General features: G+C 39.4%; 1 protein-coding gene across 1 annotated transcript; it reads left to right on the top strand.

The window, feature by feature from the left end:
- The first annotated feature begins 1,917 nt into the window (after positions 1-1,917).
- Positions 1,918-20,797, top strand: LOC121295858 (hephaestin-like). The gene is made up of 18 exons (XM_041220959.1): positions 1,918-2,097; positions 2,914-3,158; positions 3,931-4,143; positions 4,353-4,532; positions 4,968-5,216; positions 6,558-6,726; positions 7,223-7,350; positions 7,940-8,071; positions 8,768-8,979; positions 10,691-10,841; positions 11,135-11,347; positions 12,260-12,458; positions 12,816-12,955; positions 15,329-15,460; positions 17,192-17,298; positions 19,059-19,284; positions 19,991-20,130; positions 20,597-20,797. The coding sequence occupies exons 1-18, from the start codon at positions 1,937-1,939 to the stop codon at positions 20,795-20,797; spliced, it is 3,198 nt and encodes a 1,065-aa protein (XP_041076893.1). The 5' UTR covers positions 1,918-1,936.
- Positions 20,798-22,254: the final 1,457 nt, after the last annotated feature.

Below are 22,254 nucleotides of genomic sequence, written 5' to 3'. Positions count from 1 at the left end.
TATTTTTAAGGGTTTAAGTATTTGAAATATATAAAATATTAACTGCCCCATCATTTATCTGGTACATGTGGTGCATATCATGTCAACATTCAACTATAATTAGAAGCAGCTATACCCCAATTGAAATAGTTTTTAGCTATCTTATTGGAGTGTCCAGTATACTAGACAAAAGCACATAGACAGGTATTGAACAAGAAAAATACAATGTGGCATACACACATACAGACATGCATACAATGAAAGAGAAGCTATTATAATCTAGTTCAACAAAGCGAAAGTGAATCCACAACGTGAATAGGGAAAGTTGTCAGAAACCCCTAGGTCACTGTGATCAAGATGGAAGTTGATCTCACAGATGGAAGAGATGCTGCTCAAAAATGAAAGAACAGATAAACTCTAAGATCAGTTAATAAAATACAATGTCTACCGTACAGCAGATGCCACATCAACTTGTTTTACTGATGGGCGAAATTTTGATTTTTGGCGAAATTACATTTGCATTTAACACATTTTTGTGCAGTACACATTACACTACCATCAGAGTACAATTTCAGCCTTCTATTACAGTCTATCTTGACTGAAACAGGGAGATGCAGCTTGTATATAGTAGAGAATACATATTGCATATACTGTACCACATTCAGTTGCACCACTATATCAACAGTAGTTGAAAAAAATAAATAAATATATACACACACACACACACACACACACAAGTCCTGTCATTTTTAACTCAAGAGTTCCATGTGCCTGACTATTATGAAACATAAACCCCTTTTTCTTTTTCTAATTGATGTTCCCATCTGGCCGCTCTTAAAACTTAAAAAGGTCCTTGAATCACATTAGTGAATTAGATGCATTATGACTCAGCCATCAGTCTTTTCGCTGTACACTGTAAAATACATGTACATTTAAATTAACTGAAGGGTTCAGTCTGCAGTCACGACCTATGCAGAGGCACAGCCAAATGACCATTAGTATACTACTGTAATATTGAAACTTTGTAGGAAGGTTAATGGTCATATACAGTATAAGTAACACCATGTGAAAAAAGATAACCCTCTTTTTAATTCATTAATTTTCTTCTTGACTGCAAGTGCAGTCATATCCAGATGATTCATTTAAGCAAACTGGACTGCCATCCCATCAGCTTTCTTATAAAGTGCTGAAAGCATTAGCCGAAACCTTTGACAACTAGATAGCATCAGCCTTTTTGATTGGATGACATGAATATAGAATGGTGAAATCATGTGTATTTTAAGCAATAGTACAGGAATTAATGGTACTGTGGATGTTAAATTAGTTTTTTCTTCATGAGAACTCTTAGCGTCTTTAGTGAAAGTCATTGCTGTAGAAATATTTGCCTGATTTTAACTCTAGTTTCTGTAGTATATCTATAAATAACTGAGACACACAGAGGTCGATTCCACAGAAGCAATATCACTGAACTGTTCTGTGTAATTGAATTGGAAAGCCCTTTTCACCTTCTCTTCCCTTTATTGCCAGGTGCTTAAATATTACACACACACACACACACACACACACACACACACACTTATATACGCACACACACACACAATCACATACACACATATACGGAAACACATGCACACACACACACACACTTTTGATTGATACATATATACAATTGCTTAGTAGATATATAAATACAATTGTAAGTATGTATACTGTATTTAATAGCCAAGTAGAAAAATAACTACAGAAAGAATACCCCAGATAACTAATTAAATATGTCTGATAATCTCATCCCCCACGTCTGGTAGCCTAGTTAAGATGTAATGGCATTAAAAAGACAGCTACCATAACCATTGCTATGAAATGCTTGGGATATGGGGGTGGGGGTGGGTGGGGTTGAGTTTCCAATTTAAACTGTGTTTTGTTGTCTTGCAAGGGTTCAACCTGGAAGCAGACACAAATGAAAATGTCTCTGGTGCTCCGAGCTTTTTGCTTTTTGAACCTGCTGGTCTCAATCAGATGTGCCACCAGACTCTATTTTTTGGGAATTCGGGAAATTGAGTGGGATTACATTCCGACTGGCAGGAATGAAATAACAGGACAAAACTTCACAGAGGACGAGTAAGTAGAATATGCTAAGGGTGTGCTCAGGTAATCTGTGGAAGTCTGCCACCATTGGTTTAACTGCAGTTGACCGTTCATGTGTACTTTCACATTCTCTTCCAGTCCTATTACAGTATAGCATTTGGATAGTTCGGTGAGAGCAGTGGACATTCATTCATTTGAAGATAATATCAGTTATGATATGTATTCCTTCTGGTGGGGGTTGTGTCACATCTTAACTACAGCTTCTGAGATCTTCTCATGACCTATCCGGTGACCTGGACTTGTACAATTATATTATACATTAGGTATATAGGTTCCAATAGTACTACCAGCAAACAGCGTGAGGTGAAGTTGTCTCCAAATGACTGCAGTTGCCCGCTGAAAGAACTGATTATTACTGCAGCTTGGATTTATAAGCAATCGCTTTCCAATTGCAAGGTGCAATCCGCCAGGGGTCTCAAAGCATTTTCAATTCTGGCAGGAAGCTTGAAAACATTTTGATAAGGGAACAAAGTGTTAAATTCAGTAAGCAACTGAGTGGAAAATCAATTCAAGATTGTTTTATTGAAATTCAAAATGAGAGTAATTAGTCACACATTGCTCTATAGAGCACATTATTTCACAGAGTGAATGAATTACCCTAAAGGCTAGAATACAAAGTGCTACATGTGGCACAACATCCTGGACTCAGGGTTCTGCAAAGAGCATTCTAATTCATCTCAATAGAACTAGCACTCGAATTCCCCTTGTACAGTGGGTACAAGTATTTAACTACCAGGCTTTCTAAAAATGCAATGTTTACTCAAATGCGTCCTCTTTTTTATTTTACAGAAAAGCTGCTAATTTCCTCTCCGGAGGTGCAGATAGGATAGGCAGTGTTTATAAGAAAGCAGTGTATAAACAATACTCTGACACCACGTACAGCACTGAAGTGACCCAGCCTGCTTGGCTCGGGTTCCTGGGGCCGTTGATCAGAGCTGAAGTGGGGGATGAGATCATCATTCACCTGAAAAACTTTGCCTTGCGGCCTTACTCCATCCATCCGCATGGTGCCTTCTACAAGAAGGACTCTGAAGGCAAGTCCTGAAACACTGGACAGATCACAGTCCTTGTTCTGTTTGTGCATGTTGTTACTATTGCAGTCTTAAGTCTTTTCATTTACTTTAATATTACTTTACATGAGTGTCCAAAGTTTGCCCTTCCATTTTTGGTCTTTGTTCCAACCATGTTTCAAATTGTTTAACTGAACTGATTAAACCTCCCTGCACACCCTGAAATTGTTCATTATCTCATTTTACCCGTGAAACCTGGAGTGGAATCACGACCCTCCAGGACTGTGATTGGACACCCCTATCTTTAGCATTTTTTGCTGCCCTTTTCCCCTAAATGTTATTTGGAGAAGTAGGCATTGAAAATCTTTTCCAGTTTGAGCTGAGTTTCAGAAGGTTTAAATTCTAGTTCCGGTAGAATATTGTTCTGAGTAAACACAGCCGAAGTGTACCAGCCCACCTTGTTGAGAAGACTTTTTACTAAAATGATCAGAGTCCAGCATTCTGAGCAATCAAACCTGTGGCACAAGCTTGCTCTGAACCGATTGGGGTTATTATAGGAATCATCAAACCTGTAGTTCTTCAAGTAATGACTGCATTTATCCAGGTAACTATGGAGGGGGTTCAGCTAGATTACTGTCCCGTGATCTTTTTAGTAATTCTTAGCAAATTATTTCTGAAAAATCAGAACTGAGTGGAGGACAGTTCCTTCCCCCTACTTTGGTTGTGTTTCCTCAGAATGGTGCATTTTGCAGTAGAACTTCAGTTTAACATTAACCCTTTGCTCCTCTTTGTCCAGGTGCTCTGTACCCAGACCTGACATCTGGCAGTGCTAAGCTGGATGATGCCGTTCCTCCAGGCGGGTCCCACAAATACACCTGGCATGTGGACGCAGACCACGCCCCAACAGCTGACGATCCCAGCTGTCTGACGTGGGCCTACCACTCCCATGTGGACGCACCTCGAGACATCGCATCCGGCCTGATTGGGGCGCTGCTCACCTGCAAGCCAGGTCAGACCTGAACCCAGGAATTTACTGTAACTGCGCCTCTGCAGTATGATTGACTACAGTGTTAAATCCTGCGGTTTATGGGATGACAGTTTAGCATGTATTACAAATATACTACTATGACTAGCACTACTATGACTACTACTACTACTACTACTAATAATAATAATAATAATAATGATAATAATGATAATATTGTGTGTGTTCTTAAGGCATCTTAGATGGTGTGTCTTTAACTCATTCCGATGTGGACAAGGATTTCCTGTTGATGTTTATGAATGTCGACGAGAACCTGAGTTGGTACCTCGAGGAGAACATTCAGAGGTTCTGCAGCGATCCCGGGACCGTGGACCGAGATGACGAGCTGTTCAGAGACAGCAACATCATGCACTGTAGGGTTTAATCCTTTAAAGGAGTGCTAATCAAGGCTGTGAAATCCGTTGACCCTATGGAAGATCTCTTGGGTCTTAGCTGGCATGTTGCACTTGATGAAAGCACTGTAGATCCATTCTTACAGGTCTCTGGTTTCCAGTCTCTGTTTGTGTTCTGGTTCAAATTTCAATAGTCAAGCTGCAATCAAATCATGTGACTAGGATACAGCTGTAGTTTTTTAGTATTTGCATAGCCTGAAAATGAAGGTAAAAAAGGTTAACCAAAATAAATGACAACAAAGGGTTGGGGGGCAGGCAGTAATAATGTTAATAAAGCTGATAAGGTAAGAAATTAGATTTGAAAGCATCGGCTAGCACTCATTTTAGAATACAATAATAAGCTATATATATATAATATTGATATCGGATGGTGTTTAAAATGTTTGTTTAATGCAGCTATCAACGGCTACATGTATGGAAATCTACCCGGCTTGGAGATGTGTGCAGGAAACTCAATATCGTGGCATTTATTGGGGATGGGAAGCGAGGCAGACATCCACACTGCCTTCTTCCATGGGCAGGCACTGACTGTGAGACACCAGCGCACTGACGTGGTCAGTCTGTTTCCAGCCACTTTTGTGACTGCCGAGATGGTGCCCAGGAACATCGGGAAATGGCTTTTGAGCTGTAATGAACACCTGCCAGGTAAACAAGGCCTTCATTTTTCTCTTGTGTTCAGTGCAGATCAATAAAACACTTATAGTATGGATTTACGAACAGTTATCTTTTGAGTGCAGGTGCAGAGATAATTACCAAGCCTAATACAAAACTAGAGTGCTTTCAGTGGAGTAATCAAGACCAGTCTTCAATTCTAACAGTGTGGCTTATTTGAAAAGGCACTTTATAGAGACACACGCAGACACGCATACACTCACACACACACACACACACACACACACACACACACACACACAAAGATAACATGCTGTCTATCTCTCTGTAATGCAATTGACTTCCTAAGAGAGATCCTAATCAATCCTAATTCAGCACGCAGCACAGGGGCAGCTTATAGTTGCAAGCTATGTTATTTTTAAGAAGCACATGAAATTGCAGGTGACAATTAGGAATCATGAAGGAGCAGGTTAGCAATACACTGACATAGGGAATGGTTAACATCTTTGAGACTAAAACAAGATCCCCGATGGGAATCATTTCCCAAGCATTCAAGACATTACTGAATCTCCTTTTGTTTTCTAAGCCGATCAGCGTGGTGAATCAGGCCATAATTAGCATTTTGTCTGATAATATCACCTGCTAGATGAGCTTCATATTAATACCTTGCAGCTTTCCTAATTAAGTACGGCTGGGTGTTGCTGATATGTTTCCTTGATAAATATTCAATATTGCAGAGTAGGCAACCATGTCTTTCCGATGTTTGAAGTTGTCATGCTCCGAAAAATGTGCAGATTATGTCACTAAATGCCACCCTGGTTAGTAATTCAATTACACGTATCTAATTTAGAGGTTTAAGGCTTTTCAAAATATGAAAGCGCTTTCTTCTCTGTGTCTGTCAGATCCCCCTAGCTAGATACAGCTGATAAAATGTGATTGCTTGTTGATAAACAATTTATATAGATAATGGAAGTGAGGCTACATTAAAAATATAACACACATTTTTCAGTATATTCTATGTATTTTGATAGATTTTAGAATGGGGGAAAAGGGTAGCACTCATAGTCTGTATATTGTTTCAGATTCAACACAGTGTAATTTTCTTGGCTGTCATTGCTCCTGTTCCTCTAAAAGCAACTGGTGCAAATTTCAAACTGAACAAGGCATGTCACTGAACTACTTACCTCAGCCTTATTACCAATGCAACACAGGTGCAACAATATTGTCAGTGCCAGTCCTCTTTCTCCCCTAGGACTGCAAGTCTGCTCACTCTCTCTCTGTCATTTCTTAAAGAAAGTTACTTTGAAAGATGTGAGATTTATGTAGCGAGACCAGCTGCTGTCAAAGGTGTTGTTTTTGCCTTGTTTTTTCCAGCTGGTTTAGGAGCCCTGTTTAATGTGAAGGAGTGTTTCAAGATGTCTTCAGTTAATCATTTGATGGAGAAAGTTCGAAAATACTTCATCGCTGCCCAGCAAGTGCTGTGGAATTATGGGTCTTCGAGGACAGAGAAAGACGCTGGGCAGGCTTTGGAAAAGGATAGTAGGTAAATGGTCCCCTGAGACAGTGAAGCACCAATCACGGCACTCCACATATGGTCACTACAGCAGTGTAGTGACCGCGGAACGCTCTGATAGGTCAGTGGTGCACAACTGTGGACATCCGGTGGCCCTGACACAGTAATACCTTGGTACTGCTTTGCTACCATGGTACCATTCAGTGTATTCATTCACACCATTACAATACCTAGGTATGCCAAGATATGAATCATACCATTCTACCAATGCCTTATAGCACTGTAAATATCCTTGTTTTAATGGCCCTTTGTAGCAGGTTCAGTTTACTACTTTAGAACTAGATAGATAATACAATTATATGTTAAAAATGTCAATTATTTATGGTCTTATTTAGTGATTTAAAGGACGGCGGTACTTAGATCTGCCATTGCTTAGATCAATTGAATCAAGCCTATAATGTGTAAATACTGGAGATAATGTACTAGGACTATAATGATATTTAAATAAATAATAATTATCTTGCAGCTATTCTGATCGTGGCGAGGACAGACTCAGTGGGGTATATTGGAAAGCGCAGTATGTGGAATATACTGATGAAACGTTTTACACTGAAAAACTCAGGACTGCTTCTGAAGAGCACCTGGGGATACTTGGTAAAGTTTATTCCACACAGCAACTACCCTCAGCTTTGTCTCGGAGGCACATTTACTCTTCATCACTCATTAAGAGTCAGGCGTAGTGCAGACTGCAGTTTCACGCAGAAGGCAAGAATGAAGCAAACAATGTCATAGTATTTTAATGTCTTCTATTTTCTATTGATTACTCTACTTAGAGAATTCTTCAGTCCTGGTAGAGAATTCTTCAGCCCTGGTCAATAACTTGTTGTAACCTGTTGTGCTGTGGGTGCTAAACAGACCTCATTATTGTACTCAGAAATATACTTATTGCAGGGTAAGACCTACCAACCCAACCAACCTAAAATCAAACATCAACACCTTGTTCTTCATGATCAGATGAGTCAGGAAAAGCTGCTGTTTAGTTCTTGAGGCAATGAGTTGGATTCAGTGGGTTTAATTGAACTGACCAGTAATTGAGAGCAAGCAGGGAAAGGAAATGATGTTTTAACAGGCCTGATAAATAGCCTTGCCTCTATTTCATTCTTTAAAAAGCCCCCTATAAGCAGCCGCAGCTTCGTTTCTCTTCATGCTGCTGCGCATGTTAATTTTTCTTCCCTCGCTGCAGGCCCAGTGATAAAGGCGGAAGTCGGAGATACGATCTTGGTCACTTTCTTAAACAGAGCGTCCCGACCTTACAGTATCCAGCCACATGGTGTCATTTACAAGAAAGAGTCTGAAGGAACCCGGTACAATGATGGTATGTGCTTGCAGTATAATCATATATATATATATATAGATATATTATATAATATATATATCTATATGAGTATATATATATTATAATATAATATATATATATATATATAATATATATAATATGGGAACCCACCTGTAAAAACCCACAACTAAAAACCCACTTTATATACTAATGCATATGCTGGTATGTGATTAACCTTAAAATGGTACACAAGCACCTTTTTGTTTTTTGCGCTACATGTTCCCATGTGTACAACTGTTTACATAAGGTGTGTGTATTGTTTTAATTTATTTTTTTGTTTTTTACATTTTGACCACTTTATTTAACTTTTGAATTGCATTCCCTGCCTCAAGATGGCTTCCCAGGTACCCGCATGGACCGCTCAGAGCTACATTTCCCACCATCATCCTGCTCACTGGTAAATCCATCTCAGTTACATGTGAGCATTTAAAAAAAAAAAAAAAATTAAAACAATACACCCACCTTGCGTAAACAGTTGTAGCAACACATGGGAACATGTAACACAATAAAATAAAAAGGTCCTTATGTACCCTTTAATAGATTTGACCTTGTTCAAAATATCACCAGTAATCCCTAATGGATGAAAAGGACCTGCATTAGACTTGGTACTAAGGACCAGCGGTATAAATGCAAGATTCAGAAATGTTAACATACACAGGGTAAATTGTTTTGCAGGTGTTTCGGGAGACGGGGAGTCTGTGGAACCTCTTCAGAGGTTCACTTACCAATGGACTGTGCCTGAGTATGCCGGACCGACCCCTAGAGACCCGCCCTGTTTGACCCGGATGTACTTCTCAGCAGTGGATACCGTCAGAGATACAAACTCAGGGCTGGTAGGGCCGCTGCTCATCTGCAAAGCTGGCACTCTGACAAGTGGGAACCACCAGGTAAAGCATGGATAGCTCTCGTTGCAGATTAAAAACCAGAGATAAACTAAGCAAATCAATTTCGGTTGCAGTGCTGTGGCACCACAGTGCCAGGGCTATGTACAAAGGGCAGTTAAAGCAAGGACATTTACAGTGCTACAAGCCATTGGTAGAATGGTATGTTTCACACCAGTGGTATCATAATGGTGTGCAGGACTACACTGAATTGTAACAAGACAGCATAGTAGTGCCAGTGTGCGGCTGACAGGAGCAACATTCAACACTTATTCCAAACCCATTGCTAGTAATGCTTGGTAATGCTTGTGGCTTAGCTTGTTACGATTTCCTGAGCTTAACAGACTGCTAATATAATACTATGCCTGTTTTAGCTTTTATCTTGGGTTACACACAGAATCAATGGTATAATGCTAATGCACTGCAACAATCAACTCCCTTAGATGCAGTTAGAATCCCCAGTGAAAGAATATCCCACAGGGGTTTTGAAAACCATGAATGTTCCACTTTGGAATTTTAGACACCTTGGTCTATATAAAAAATAATTGTAGTAATTTTCTGGCCATTAAAAAAAAAGATGACTGGGCAGTATTTAACACATGATTTATAAAACTACTGCCTGGTGATTTTACTGGCCAGTAATGATTCTAGATGTGATTTACCGTCACGGATTGTTACCGAGAGATTGTATCCAACCAATTTTCAGAGATATGCAAATGAACTGTGTCCCCTACTTAAGACGTCAATGGCATACACCATCTGTTTACACTGTCCTGTGAGTCAAGGGGAAACCCATGTACTCTCAAAGCAATCTCTCTGAGTCACAAAGCAATTGTCTCCTACTATCTATTCCTGAGGTTCTCCTCGAAACAGCCCTAGCTTCTGGCCCGGGAATCAACAACAGACTGTCCGGACATGCTAACAACATTACCCCTGGCTTAAATAATTTATGTGAATCAACTTCTCTCACAGGGAGTACATGTTTGATAAAATAAGCAAACCAATTTATTTTAGCTTGCACAATGTGGTTTCAATGAGTTTCACTCTTTATTATTATTATTATTATTATTATTATTATTATTATTATTATTATTATTATTGGCTGTTTAAACTATATAACGTTTACTAATTGGCAAATCAAAATAACTGAAATTGTACAAGGAATGCAGCTCTTCATTGTTCTTTTAAAAGTTCACCTTTGTAAATTTGCAGGGTAATACCAAGCGCAGTTCAACATGTTTTTCCCAAGCTTATGTAGCAGAGCAGAGGCTCGGTGCGAACTGGCGACCCCCCCCCCCCCCCCCCCCACCGCAAATGAGCGTGTTAACCACTATGGAAAAGACCTGGGCACATCTGTATTCACAGTTTTAGAGCTTATAACCTCATCGCATCTCATCTCACTGACGGGACACAGTCCGTAATGGCAGTGTATCACACAACACTGTCTGTTACTCTTACTGTGGTTTACCATGCTTTACCATGCAGTTTACCATGTGATTCACTGTGCATTTCTGTGCTTTGACAGGATTTCAATGGAATGTTATGCTATTGCTTTACTACGCTTTGCTAGGGCTTAAAATTACATAATGAATGTCTGTCAAAATATAGTTTTATTTGTTTTGAAAGTATACTATACTGTTCCAGTGTCAAATCCGCGGTGGTGTTTTGATATCTAAGAATCCTGATTCCATGAATCTAATGTCCTTGCTCATGCCAGAAAGAAGTAGACAAGGAGTTTTTCCTGCTGTTCTCAAAGTTTGATGAAAATCTAAGCTGGTATCTGAGACAGAGCCTGAACCACGCCTCTGTGAACGTCAACAACATCAATTTCGAAGACACTGGGTTCAGGGAATCCAACGTCATGAACGGTATGTCACAAACTGCAGGGGGTATAACATTTGAATCATTTTGTACCTTGATGCTTCACATTCACCTAACCCTAACCCTAACCCTAACCTTAACCCAAATCATAGCCTTGCTTGTATGAACTGACAGGAAACACTTATTTTTTACAGCGGTTCTTTAATTGCAATCCGTGTAGATGAATGCTAGTTTAGTTTTTTCTCCAATAATTTCAGATTCAGCCCAATTATTACCTTGTGAGTGACAATCAGTCCATACCCTTTGACTGTGATGCTCCGTGTCTTTGTGTTGATTTCAGCGATCAATGGCTTCTCTTACAACACCCTGCCGGGGCTGCAGATGTGCCAGGGGAGCAACGTGTCGTGGCAGCTGCTGGGCCTGGGCAGTAAGGAGGATTTCCATTCCGTGGTGTTCCAGGGAAACACCCTCCAGCTCCATGGCAGACACAGAGACTCGCTCACGTTGCTGACTCACACCTCCGCATCGGCTCTGATGCAGCCAGACAGCATTGGTAAGGGCAATAAGTTACAATCAATGTTCAAATGGGTTGAGAGGAGGCTGGTTGTTTATACTGTAGTACTCATAGCAGCTTCATAGTAACAAGTAAACAGTGGCATGAATCCCAGTTATTTGGCTCATTAATTGATGAAAAAAAGCCACTGTTAAAACATCTTCATCTTTTGTTAATGGCTAGTTATGATATATTATTTTAACCCTGTGTTCAATTATATGGGTTTGATGATTACCCTGTGTGTGTGCATGCATGTGTGTATTGGCATATATTCTACAAAGCCCTTACAATCTGTTCTAGGTCAAGACATGCAATAGCCTGTCTAAATGTACTATTACATTTCTTTTAAGTTTTATGACAGTTTAATCCAGATCCATCATGGTGTGCTGGGTTCCTGGGACAGACAGTAACTGATTGTGCCTCTCAAGCACCTCTTTTGTGTTCGTTTTGCTGTTGTCTGGATAATGATCTCCTGTTCAGGCGACTCTGAGAGATGGAGTGCTCTGTCTCTTTCCGTCATCTGTCTAGAGAACTCACTGTTTGTCTACCACTCGGTCATTATCATTTAAGAATAGAGTATTTTACGTAATATGTAACACAAACAAATTGTAAGAAGCGTGAGGTTATCTAAATTATAAAAGGCGCAGAACTGTCGGTATAGTGGTACATTTGATTTTAACATTAGAATAATAATCTAACTGTATTAAATAATTACCACTTTTAATGATCCATTGAACTTAAACTAAAATGGCAGTATATAGACATCACTAATAGTGAAAACAGTTACAGGTATATATAAAAACACACACACAAGAATTGAGAATTCAATTGGCTTTTTCTGTGTGATGGATTCCTATTAGGTACCATGTGGAGTGACCACTGACCCACAGAATTCTGTCTCTCTATTCCCAGGCAGTTTTGGGATCATCTGTCAAACGAGTGGAATGAAGCAGGAGTACCAGGTTCTCAAGTGTAACGAAGACGAAGCCCCTTCACTGCCGCGCTACAGGATGCAGCCGACATACTACCTGGCAGCTGAGGAGATGGAATGGGATTACTCTCCGGAGCGGGTCTGGGAGCTTGAGAAAATGAACAGCTCTGCCCAGGACAGGTGATGCAGAGAATTCTAACAAGTCTCATATAATCTGGGTTGATAAGGACAGGACTGTCTTCCACACTGAATTACAAACTTTATTACTGGCAGTTAAGCATAGTGTTAAGCAAAGTGTGCTTATTGTTTTATTAGTTGCCTGTTTTATAGCTTTCTAATAAATCCAAAAAATAGTACTTTTATGAACGGAAAACGTTTCTGTAGTCGCTGAACCTTAACAGACTTCCTCTGGAGTGAAAGCATGCCATCTTGACCTTTTTCAGTTGAGCTGTTGTTAAGATTGTGATTTTGCTGTTTTAATATTCTGGTCACAATCATTTAATTACTTGTTCTGATATTGAATAATTCCGTCCACAGTTACGGCCACGTCTTTGTTGGCAAAGAGGAGGGTCTGATTGGGTCAAAGTACCAGAAAGTTGTGTACAGAGAATATACAGACGGGACCTTTACAACACGCAGAGAACGAGCAGCCGATGAGGAGCATCTGGGAATACTGGGTATATCTCTACCTTGTAAACTTACTGGCAGTGTGGTCCAGTGGTTAAAGCCCAGGGTTTGTAACCAGAAGGTCACAGGTTCAATTCCCACCTCTCACACACTGTGTGACCCTGAGCAAGTCCCTTAACCTCCTTGCACTCTGTCTTGTGGTTGAGATGTTAAATCAATTAACCTTTGATTGATGTGCATAAAAATAATGACAAAGCATTTGCAGTTTACCTTTAAAATTTAGTAATTGTTATTATTTCAGAGACTTTTATAAACAAATGAATTAGTATGAATTTAAATTATAAAAGAGCAGCGAATAAGTCAAAGTGAGGGATCCACCATTAAATTTCAATAATAATAATAATAATAATAATTTAAACAAGTAACTTATCAGAAGAAATAGAATCTACTGATAATGTATTTCTTACAGCAACTCCACAATGATTTCTCAATAGCTCTTAGCTTGCCAGGAATTGGACTAGTTTCATGTGAATGAGGTGCTGAACCATACAATACCCATTACCAGCCTGTAACCCCCAATACATTGTGTCTATCAGCACTGTGCTTTAACATCAATCTTCCTGTGTGTCTATCTGCACTGTGCTTTAACAGCAATCTTCCTGTGTGTCTATCTGCACTGTGCTTTAACATCAATCTTCTTGTGTGTCTATCTGCACTGTGCTTTAACAGCAATCTTCCTGTGTGTCTATCTGCACTGTGCTTTAACAGCAATCTTCCTGTGTGTCTATCTGCACTGTGCTTTAACATCAATCTTCTTGTGTGTCTATCTGCATTGTGCTTTAACATCAATCTTCTTGTGTGTCTATCTGCATTGTGCTTTAACATCAATCTTCTTGTGTGTCTATCTGCATTGTGCTTTAACATCAATCTTCTTGTGTGTCTATCTGCACTGTGCTTTAACATCAATCTTCCTGTGTGTCTATCTGCATTGTGCTTTAACATCAATCTTCTTGTGTGTCTATCTGCACTGTGCTTTAACATCAATCTTCTTGTGTGTCTATCTGCACTGTGCTTTAACAGCAATCTTCCTGTGTGTCTATCTGCACTGTGCTTTAACAGCAATCTTCCTGTGTGTCTATCTGCACTGTGCTTTAACAGCAATCTTCCTGTGTGTCTATCTGCACTGTGCTTTAACAGCAATCTTCCTGTGTGTCTATCTGCACTTGTGCTTTAACATCAATCTTCCTGTGTGTCTATCTGCACTTTGCTTTAACATCAATCTTCCTGTGTGTCTATCTGCATTGTGCTTTAACAGAAATCTTCCTGTGTGTCTATCTGCACTGTGCTTTAACAGCAATCTTCCTGTGTGTCTATCTGCACTGTGCTTTAACATCAATCTTCCTGTGTGTCTATCTGCACTGTGCTTTAACATCAATCTTCCTGTGTGTCTATCTGCATTGTGCTTTAACATCAATCTTCCTGTGTGTCTATCTGCACTGTGCTTTAACAGCAATCTTCCTGTGTGTCTATCTGCACTGTGCTTTAACAGCAATCTTCCTGTGTGTCTATCTGCAGTGTGCTTTAACATCAATCTTCCTGTGTGTCTATCTGCACTGTGCTTTAACAGCAATCTTCCTGTGTGTCTATCTGCACTGTGCTTTAACATCAATCTTCTTGTGTGTCTATCTGCACTGTGCTTTAACATCAATCTTCCTGTGTGTCTATCTGCACTGTGCTTTAACAGCAATCTTCCTGTGTGTCTATCTGCACTGTGCTTTAACAGCAATCTTCCTGTGTGTCTATCTGCACTGTGCTTTAACAGCAATCTTCCTGTGTGTCTATCTGCACTGTGCTTTAACATCAATCTTCCTGTGTGTCTATCTGCACTGTGCTTTAACAGCAATCTTCCTGTGTGTCTATCTGCACTGTGCTTTAACATCAATCTTCCTGTGTGTCTATCTGCACTGTGCTTTAACAGCAATCTTCCTGTGTGTCTATCTGCACTGTGCTTTAACATCAATCTTCCTGTGTGTCTATCAGCACTGTGCTTTAACGTCAATCTTCCTGTGTGTCTATCAGCACTGTGCTTTAACAGCAATCTTCCTGTGTGTCTATCTGCACTATGCTTTAACAGCAATCTTCCTGTGTGTCTATCTGCACTGTGCATTAACAGCAATCTTCCTGTGTGTCTATCTGCACTGTGCTTTAACAGCAATCTTCCTGTGTGTCTATCAGCACTGTGCTTTAACAGCAATCTTCCTGTGTGTCTATCTGCACTGTGCTTTAACAGCAATCTTCCTGTGTGTCTATCTGCACTGTGCTTTAACAGCAATCTTCCTGTGTGTCTATCTGCACTGTGCTTTAACAGCAATCTTCATGTGTGTCTATCTGCACTGTGCTTTAACAGCAATCTTCCTTTACAGGTCCCCTGATCCGGGCTGAGGTTGGAGATATTATTTTGATAGTTTTTAAAAATAAAGCCTCCCGCAAGTACTCTCTACATGCACATGGTGCCCAGGAGACCAACAGAGGCGATATCCCTGCCGCTGAGCCAGGTACGCAGAGCAGAGCTCCACTCCCTCCTCAACAGGAATGGTTAGGACCTTTCTTCTGCATTTCAATGCAGCATCTCACACATCCTATTCACTTATAACAATAATTCACTGTTTTTCAGTTTTTGTTACACTTAGTTCGAACAGTTAAAAAGTTTGTCTCTCATATTGTGGGAATGTTGTCATGAGTTCCTCAGAGTGAGTTTGAAATTCCACTGACGTCTGTGTCTGTTGTAAGTGAAGATAGTAGCGAGGACTGTTAGCTGTAGAATATGAAAGTGGCATTAGAAAAAAAATAATCAAGAAACAAAGGAATGTGAAGCAGGAATAGAGAGTAAATTTATTGATCATTTTGCCAAACCTAAAACAGATGAAGACCTAAATATCATTGCCAGTGGTCGGTTTTCCAGAAGTATTCTGGCAAAATGTAAGTAGGCTGTAAGCTTGTTCGAAGGATGGCTAAACAGCATAAACGCAAAAGCTATATGAAATGTGAAAAGCTAAACTGAAAATGCAAGCCCTTTTCTAATTGTTGAAATGTGTAATACTATAATTAACTAATTGTTGACATGAGTGTTGCTTAATAAAATGGTATTCACTTTTCTGTTGAATGGTTCTGACTGCGGTGTCATTGACGAATCAACAATATATCCGCCCTTCACTCCCCTTCTCTTGATTAGAGTTAATCAATCAAAACGTCAAAAGGTGACATCACAGACATGTTTTAAAAGCTGACAAAGCACAGCAGGAGTTGGAAAACCCCATTGATTTAATGCAAGAGTGTGTACCACTGTCTGGAACTTCACAGGAAGAAAGTAGCATACTAGTTGATATTCAGTTCAATCTGAGTTGTACACGGGCACAGTGATAACACACCTCTTATTTGCACTTCAGATCAACTCAGTTGGTTTATGCTCCCAGTTAATTTTTACCTGGAGCAATTAAGATCATTAACTGAAGACAAAGTCGTTCTCATAACAGAAGGCAGTTCTAACACAAACATTTAGTCCATTAGCATGTTTAAGAACATAAGAACATAAGAAAGTTTACAAACGAGAGAAGGCCATTCGGCCCATCTTGCTCGTTTGGTTGTTAGTAGCTTATTGATTCCAAAATCTCATCAAGCAGCTTCTTGAAGGATCCCAGGGTGTCAGCTTCAACAACATTACTGGGGAGTTGATTCCAGACCCTCACAATTCTCTGTGTAAAAAAGTGTCTCCTATTTTCTGTTCTGAATGCCCCTTTTTCTAAACTCCATTTGTGACCCCTGGTCCTTGTTTCTTTTTTCAGGCTGAAAAAGTCCCTTGGGTCGACACTGTCAATACCTTTTAGAATTTTGAATGCTTGAATTAGGTCGCCACGTAGTCTTCTTTGTTCAAGACTGAACAGATTCAATTCTTTTAGCCTGTCTGCATATGACATGCCTTTTAAGCCCGGAATAATTCTGGTCGCTCTTCTTTGCACTCTTTCTAGAGCAGCAATATCTTTTTTATAGCGAGGTGACCAGAACTGCACACAATATTCAAGATGAGGTCTTACAAGTGCATTGTACAGTTTTAACATTACTTCCCTTGATTTAAATTCAACACTTTTCACAATGTACAAAGTATATTCTCTACGTTGTTGCGATTTTTTGATGAATTTCATTAATAACCCAGTAATATTACATGCATGCTTGTTTAATCCGTACAGAGTTTGCATTGGTAACTATTAGTCTGTTGTTACTCTGCACAGGGGAGATAATTACATACAGATGGAATATCCCAGAGAGGTCTGGACCCGGCCCAGCGGACTCTGCTTGTAACGCATGGGCCTATTACTCTATGGTAGACCCAGTAAAGGTAATTGCTTGTTTATTGGATTTTTCCATTCGGCTGTAGTTGTACAAAAACCTTAAAATGAGGAGTACAGCAAAGTGGTAAACTTTTTAAATTAAACTTTTAACTTTGCCCAACTAAAAAACACAGTTCAACAAAAACACTTTTCCACGGTTGAGCTGAATGGTCTGAAAACATCCTTGGAAAGATTAGTACAACTGCTTATTGCAGGTTTTGAACCTATAGGGCCAGATGCATGGCAAAGTCTATAAAGTTCATCTGGCTAACCCTTATAAAAGTTTACCATATTTTTGCACTTTATTTTTGCAGTTTTACCATGCTTTGAGTATAGTATACCTATGAGTATACTGTGCATTTTCCATAGATTGCCCTGGTTTGCCATGCATATAGATATGCTTTACCATACCCCACTATTTTTTTTTACAGTGCTTCCCTATGTTGTATCATATTTTGCTATGCTTTTACTATGGGAACCTTGTATACGGGAAGATCTAACTTTTCTGTAGATTTAGAGGACCAGTTTAAATTACCTGACTGCACCTGGCCTCTGATACTACAGTTCACCTGGTCTCTGATACTGCAGTTCACCTGGCCTCTGATACTGCAGTTCACCTGGCCTCTGATACTGCAGTTCACCTGGTCTCTGATACTGCAGTTCACCTGGTCTCTGATACTGCAGTTCACCTGGCCTCTGATACTGCAGTTCACCTGGCCTCTGATACTGCAGTTCACCTGGTCTCTGATACTGCAGTTCACCTGGTCTCTTATACAGCAGTTCACCTGGTCTCTGATACTGCAGTTCACCTGGTCTCTGATACAGCAGTTCACCTGGTCTCTGATACTGCAGTTCACCTGGTCTCTGATAATACAGTTCACCTGGTCTCTTATACAGCAGTTCACCTGGTCTCTTATACAGCAGTTCACCTGGTCTCTGATACTGCAGTTCACCTCACCTGTGGGGCTTAGAAACACATTCCTCCTTTTTGTATTTCTAGAGATGTTGATTTTGTGCATTACAAACACTTCAAATCAGATCCCAAGTCTTTAAAATGAAAGGCTAATGAACCATCAAGAGTATTTAGTGTTTTATAATAATGCCTTGCAATCAGATGGCCGTGGCACCAGCTGCATGTAAAATGAATGAATTCTTTCTGAATTAAAAATATTTTTGGCCGAGTCATGCTGTAACCTTAGCAACTGTAAGTGGATGTATAAAGATGATAAGTAGGTAAAAAAAAAATACCACTGTGCATCTGAAAATAGCTTGAGAATCAGATTTGCTTAAATCCTTACGAGAACTAGCCTATATATTTGCAATACAATATGCATTCTGTGTATAACATACACCCTGTTTTAAACGCACATTACTGAGCTGTCTTGGGCTACCTTGCATAACACTTACTTTGTATAACACTCTTGTTATAACATGCATCTTATGTAAAAACACACCTCATGCATGCTGCTCTATCAAAAACACCACAATATGCAATACAGAAAACTAGCACCCGAGTATACTGCAAACCTTCTATACAAAGTATGATCTGTGCACAAGATGCATGTACTTTGTAAAATAGTATATGCTTTAGTTTTTTTTTTTTTCAATGGCAGGATGTACTCAATATGTGTTGGGTAAAAACATGAAGTCAATATGATGTTTACACAGTACTCAGGTTGAGTAGTTGGTGATGTACTGGGTTGATCCACAATACTGTTGCACAGACCAGACCAGAGTTTTAACTTCATCTTCTTCATCTTTCATCTAGGATTTGCACAGCGGCTTGATTGGTCCTTTAATCACATGTCGGAAAGGTAGCCTTAATGCAGAGGGAACCAGGAAAGACGTTGACAGAGAATTCAGCCTCCTCTTTTTAATTTTTGATGAGAATCAGTCCTGGTACCTCGAGAAAAATATAAAAATGTACAACAAAAAAGAAATCAGTGAAATCAGTCAGCAAAATGAAAGGTTTCGTGAAAGCAATAAAATGCATGGTAAGTTGATGCACCTCCTCTAACATAGACATGTAATAATAATAATAATAATAATAATAATAGAAACAGCAGGCAGATGGTGTTTCTAATCTAGATGCTAATGTGAATTGATTACGTGCTTGATTGAAATGACAATTTTCAACCAGGGTGCACGGACAGTCTGGGTACGACATGTTTCATTTGGATGTAAATAAGTCCACTCAAAAAACAAACCATGTGTGTGAGACATCTCCAATATACAGAGCACACAAAGGAGTTATTACTGTGCTACATGAGTGAACACACACAGCTGGAATAGGGACCCCTGTACTGCTACGACACACAATATTTCTGTCACTCCATTTACACAAGTGGCTTTGATACATTGGACTTTTAACAAATTGCATGCCATACTTTGAGACCAACGCTTGTGGTATTAATATTGCTTATGAGTATATAGTATGTCGCTGTGATTTAGATTAAAGTCAGACTTCAGACAGACTTTGAAGTTTTTCTGCAAATCCTGATTCCCTTCAAACTCTTCAATTATTTTACCTTTTTTTTTCTTAACTTTGGCTGATTGGATCAGGCACGCTGATAACACGTCACTGCATTAGAACAGCATAACTCTCTGTTGTATTAATAGTGCAATCATTCTGTAATTTATTATTTAAAAACAAAATAGAACATGTTAGTAATCCATTCAGGTAAAATGTTTGTCTTTCAGCAATAAATGGGAAGATTTATGGTAATTTACACGGACTTGAAATGTATGAGGGAGAACGAGTAGACTGGTATCTCCTAGGAATGGGACAAGAGATTGACATGCACACAGTCCACTTTCATGCTGAGAGCTTTACATATGTGGTGAGTGACTTTTTATTAAAGAGCAGATTCTCATAGTTGTTTTTCTGATTTTCAGGGAGGATCAGCCAAGAGCAATTATAGAAGTGTATCTGTATTGTGTGAGCATAGCATACGCAGCCTCATGGGGACGAGGGTTTACAGAGCCTGTTCATTTTCATAATGATTTGTGTCTGCATCTCTCAAAGTGCGTATGTATCTAATGCTGCACCAGCACTGTGGATAAAGGCAGCTATGCAAAATAATTGAATACTGGCAACACTGTGTTGCATGTTTTTAACATTTAACAGCTCTTTGAAACAAACCATCACTTTGCAAATATTGCGTAAGAATCTCAGGACATCAAAAGGATATACACAACATCACTCTGCCCCTATTGTATCTGTTGTGTTGTGTCAGCAGCAAAGACTAGGATGCTTCCCAGTGCTGCTTGTTTCTCATGTCGTGTTATTATCCTCAAACACTTCAGGACGGGACACCCCACCGGGCAGATGTGTTCGATTTGTTCCCGGCCACCTTCCAGACGATCGAGATGGCCGTTAAGAACCCAGGCACCTGGCTGCTTCACTGCCATGTCACTGATCACATCCACGCAGGCATGGAGACCACGTACACAGTGCACCCCAAGAGAGGCAAGGAACCCTGGGAGACTTCTGTACCTGAACTATAGTTACACAGTGCAGCATATTCAATAACACCAAAACTTGAATTAAATGGGAGGAAAATACAGTATCTTGAAACTTCTCTATCTATCTATCTATCTATCTATCTATCTATCTATCTATCTATCTATCTATCTATCTATCTATCTATCTTATGTAGTGCATGGTGGGAGAGGGGTGTGAGTGAGGTGGAGAGGATCGGTAAGCCGCCTTTTTTATATGTGGTTCTTATTGTCTATATAAATAGTTATATCTTTGTTTGTTAAGTAATTTAGAAAACATTTGCAAACTTTTGCAGCCACTATTGCCGGCTCAGGGGTTTTTTTTTTCCGCTTGAAAGATTGACTCGTAAGCATGGAGTCAAAATAGTTACAGAAGGCTTTGTTCCCTCATGTTAGCAATTGGGAAAGTAGATGGATATGAAAATATAAAGGCGGCGTCTAGAATGAATAGATCGTTTGAGGCTTTTTCAAGTAAGACTGATCTAGCACATAAAATAGTAGAGAATGGAATTATTCTGGATGACTCTTTTACTGCTGTTTCGCCATTAGCGGTGCCAGCGAGAAAAATAATTAATTCAAACGCGCCTCCTTTTCTAAAGAATGATCTAATTGTGAAGGAGTTATCACGACACGGGCAGATTGTGTCGGCTCCAGAAAGAACCCTATTGGGATATAAATCTCCGCTATTGCAACATGTAGTCTCCTTAGGAGACAGTTGTTTATGGTTTTAAATAAAACAAACGAAGAGCTTAATATTGTTCTAAAATTTAAAGTAGATGGCACTGATTAAGTGATTTATGTGGTACTTCAGACACTATGAAAGGTTTCAGTTGTGGGATTGATGGGCATTTAGTTAAAAACTCATTCCCTTTAAATGCAACAAGTAAACCTAAAGATGTGTTTATTGTGAAGCTTAAAATAACTGGGAAGAAATAAATGATCTTGTAATTTTTACTCAGAATTCACGTTTATTTTATTCCAGAGCTTGTGATTGAGACATTCGGCATTCCAGGTATTGTATCTGATTGTATTTTACAATTGAATGCTAACAATTGTCAGTAAAACAACTTTAATTTGCAAAGAAAATAATGTTAACACCCGCTCAGAAAACTTTTAAAATGAAGAAATGAAGAATTTCTAAAATGGTTGAGCACAGGAACTGGTTCAAGATCTCTTAAAGGAGTGTTTTCCAAGGTTTTAAAATCCATTTACTTTAACATCAGCAGCATTATCACCGATCCTGACCTTGGCTTGATGAGCTTTTCAAGCACAACAAAGAAAAAATAAATCTCTTTCTACTTAGTGCAGTGTCACTTCCTGATTTCAGGCCATAAACTCAGCTATAGAACAGGAAGTGGTTTCATACCAGGAAGCAGCAGCAACAACAGCTGGACTATAATCTATGATGGTGTCTTTGAAATATCTGCAAATTGCAAATTAAAAGCATAAAATACAAGCAAAGA

Source organism: Polyodon spathula, chromosome 20 (assembly GCF_017654505.1).
Source record: "Polyodon spathula isolate WHYD16114869_AA chromosome 20, ASM1765450v1, whole genome shotgun sequence".
Lineage (NCBI taxonomy): Eukaryota > Metazoa > Chordata > Actinopteri > Acipenseriformes > Polyodontidae > Polyodon > Polyodon spathula.
The sequence above is the reverse complement of the archived record's forward strand: the minus strand, read 5'-3'. Positions and strand labels throughout refer to the sequence as shown.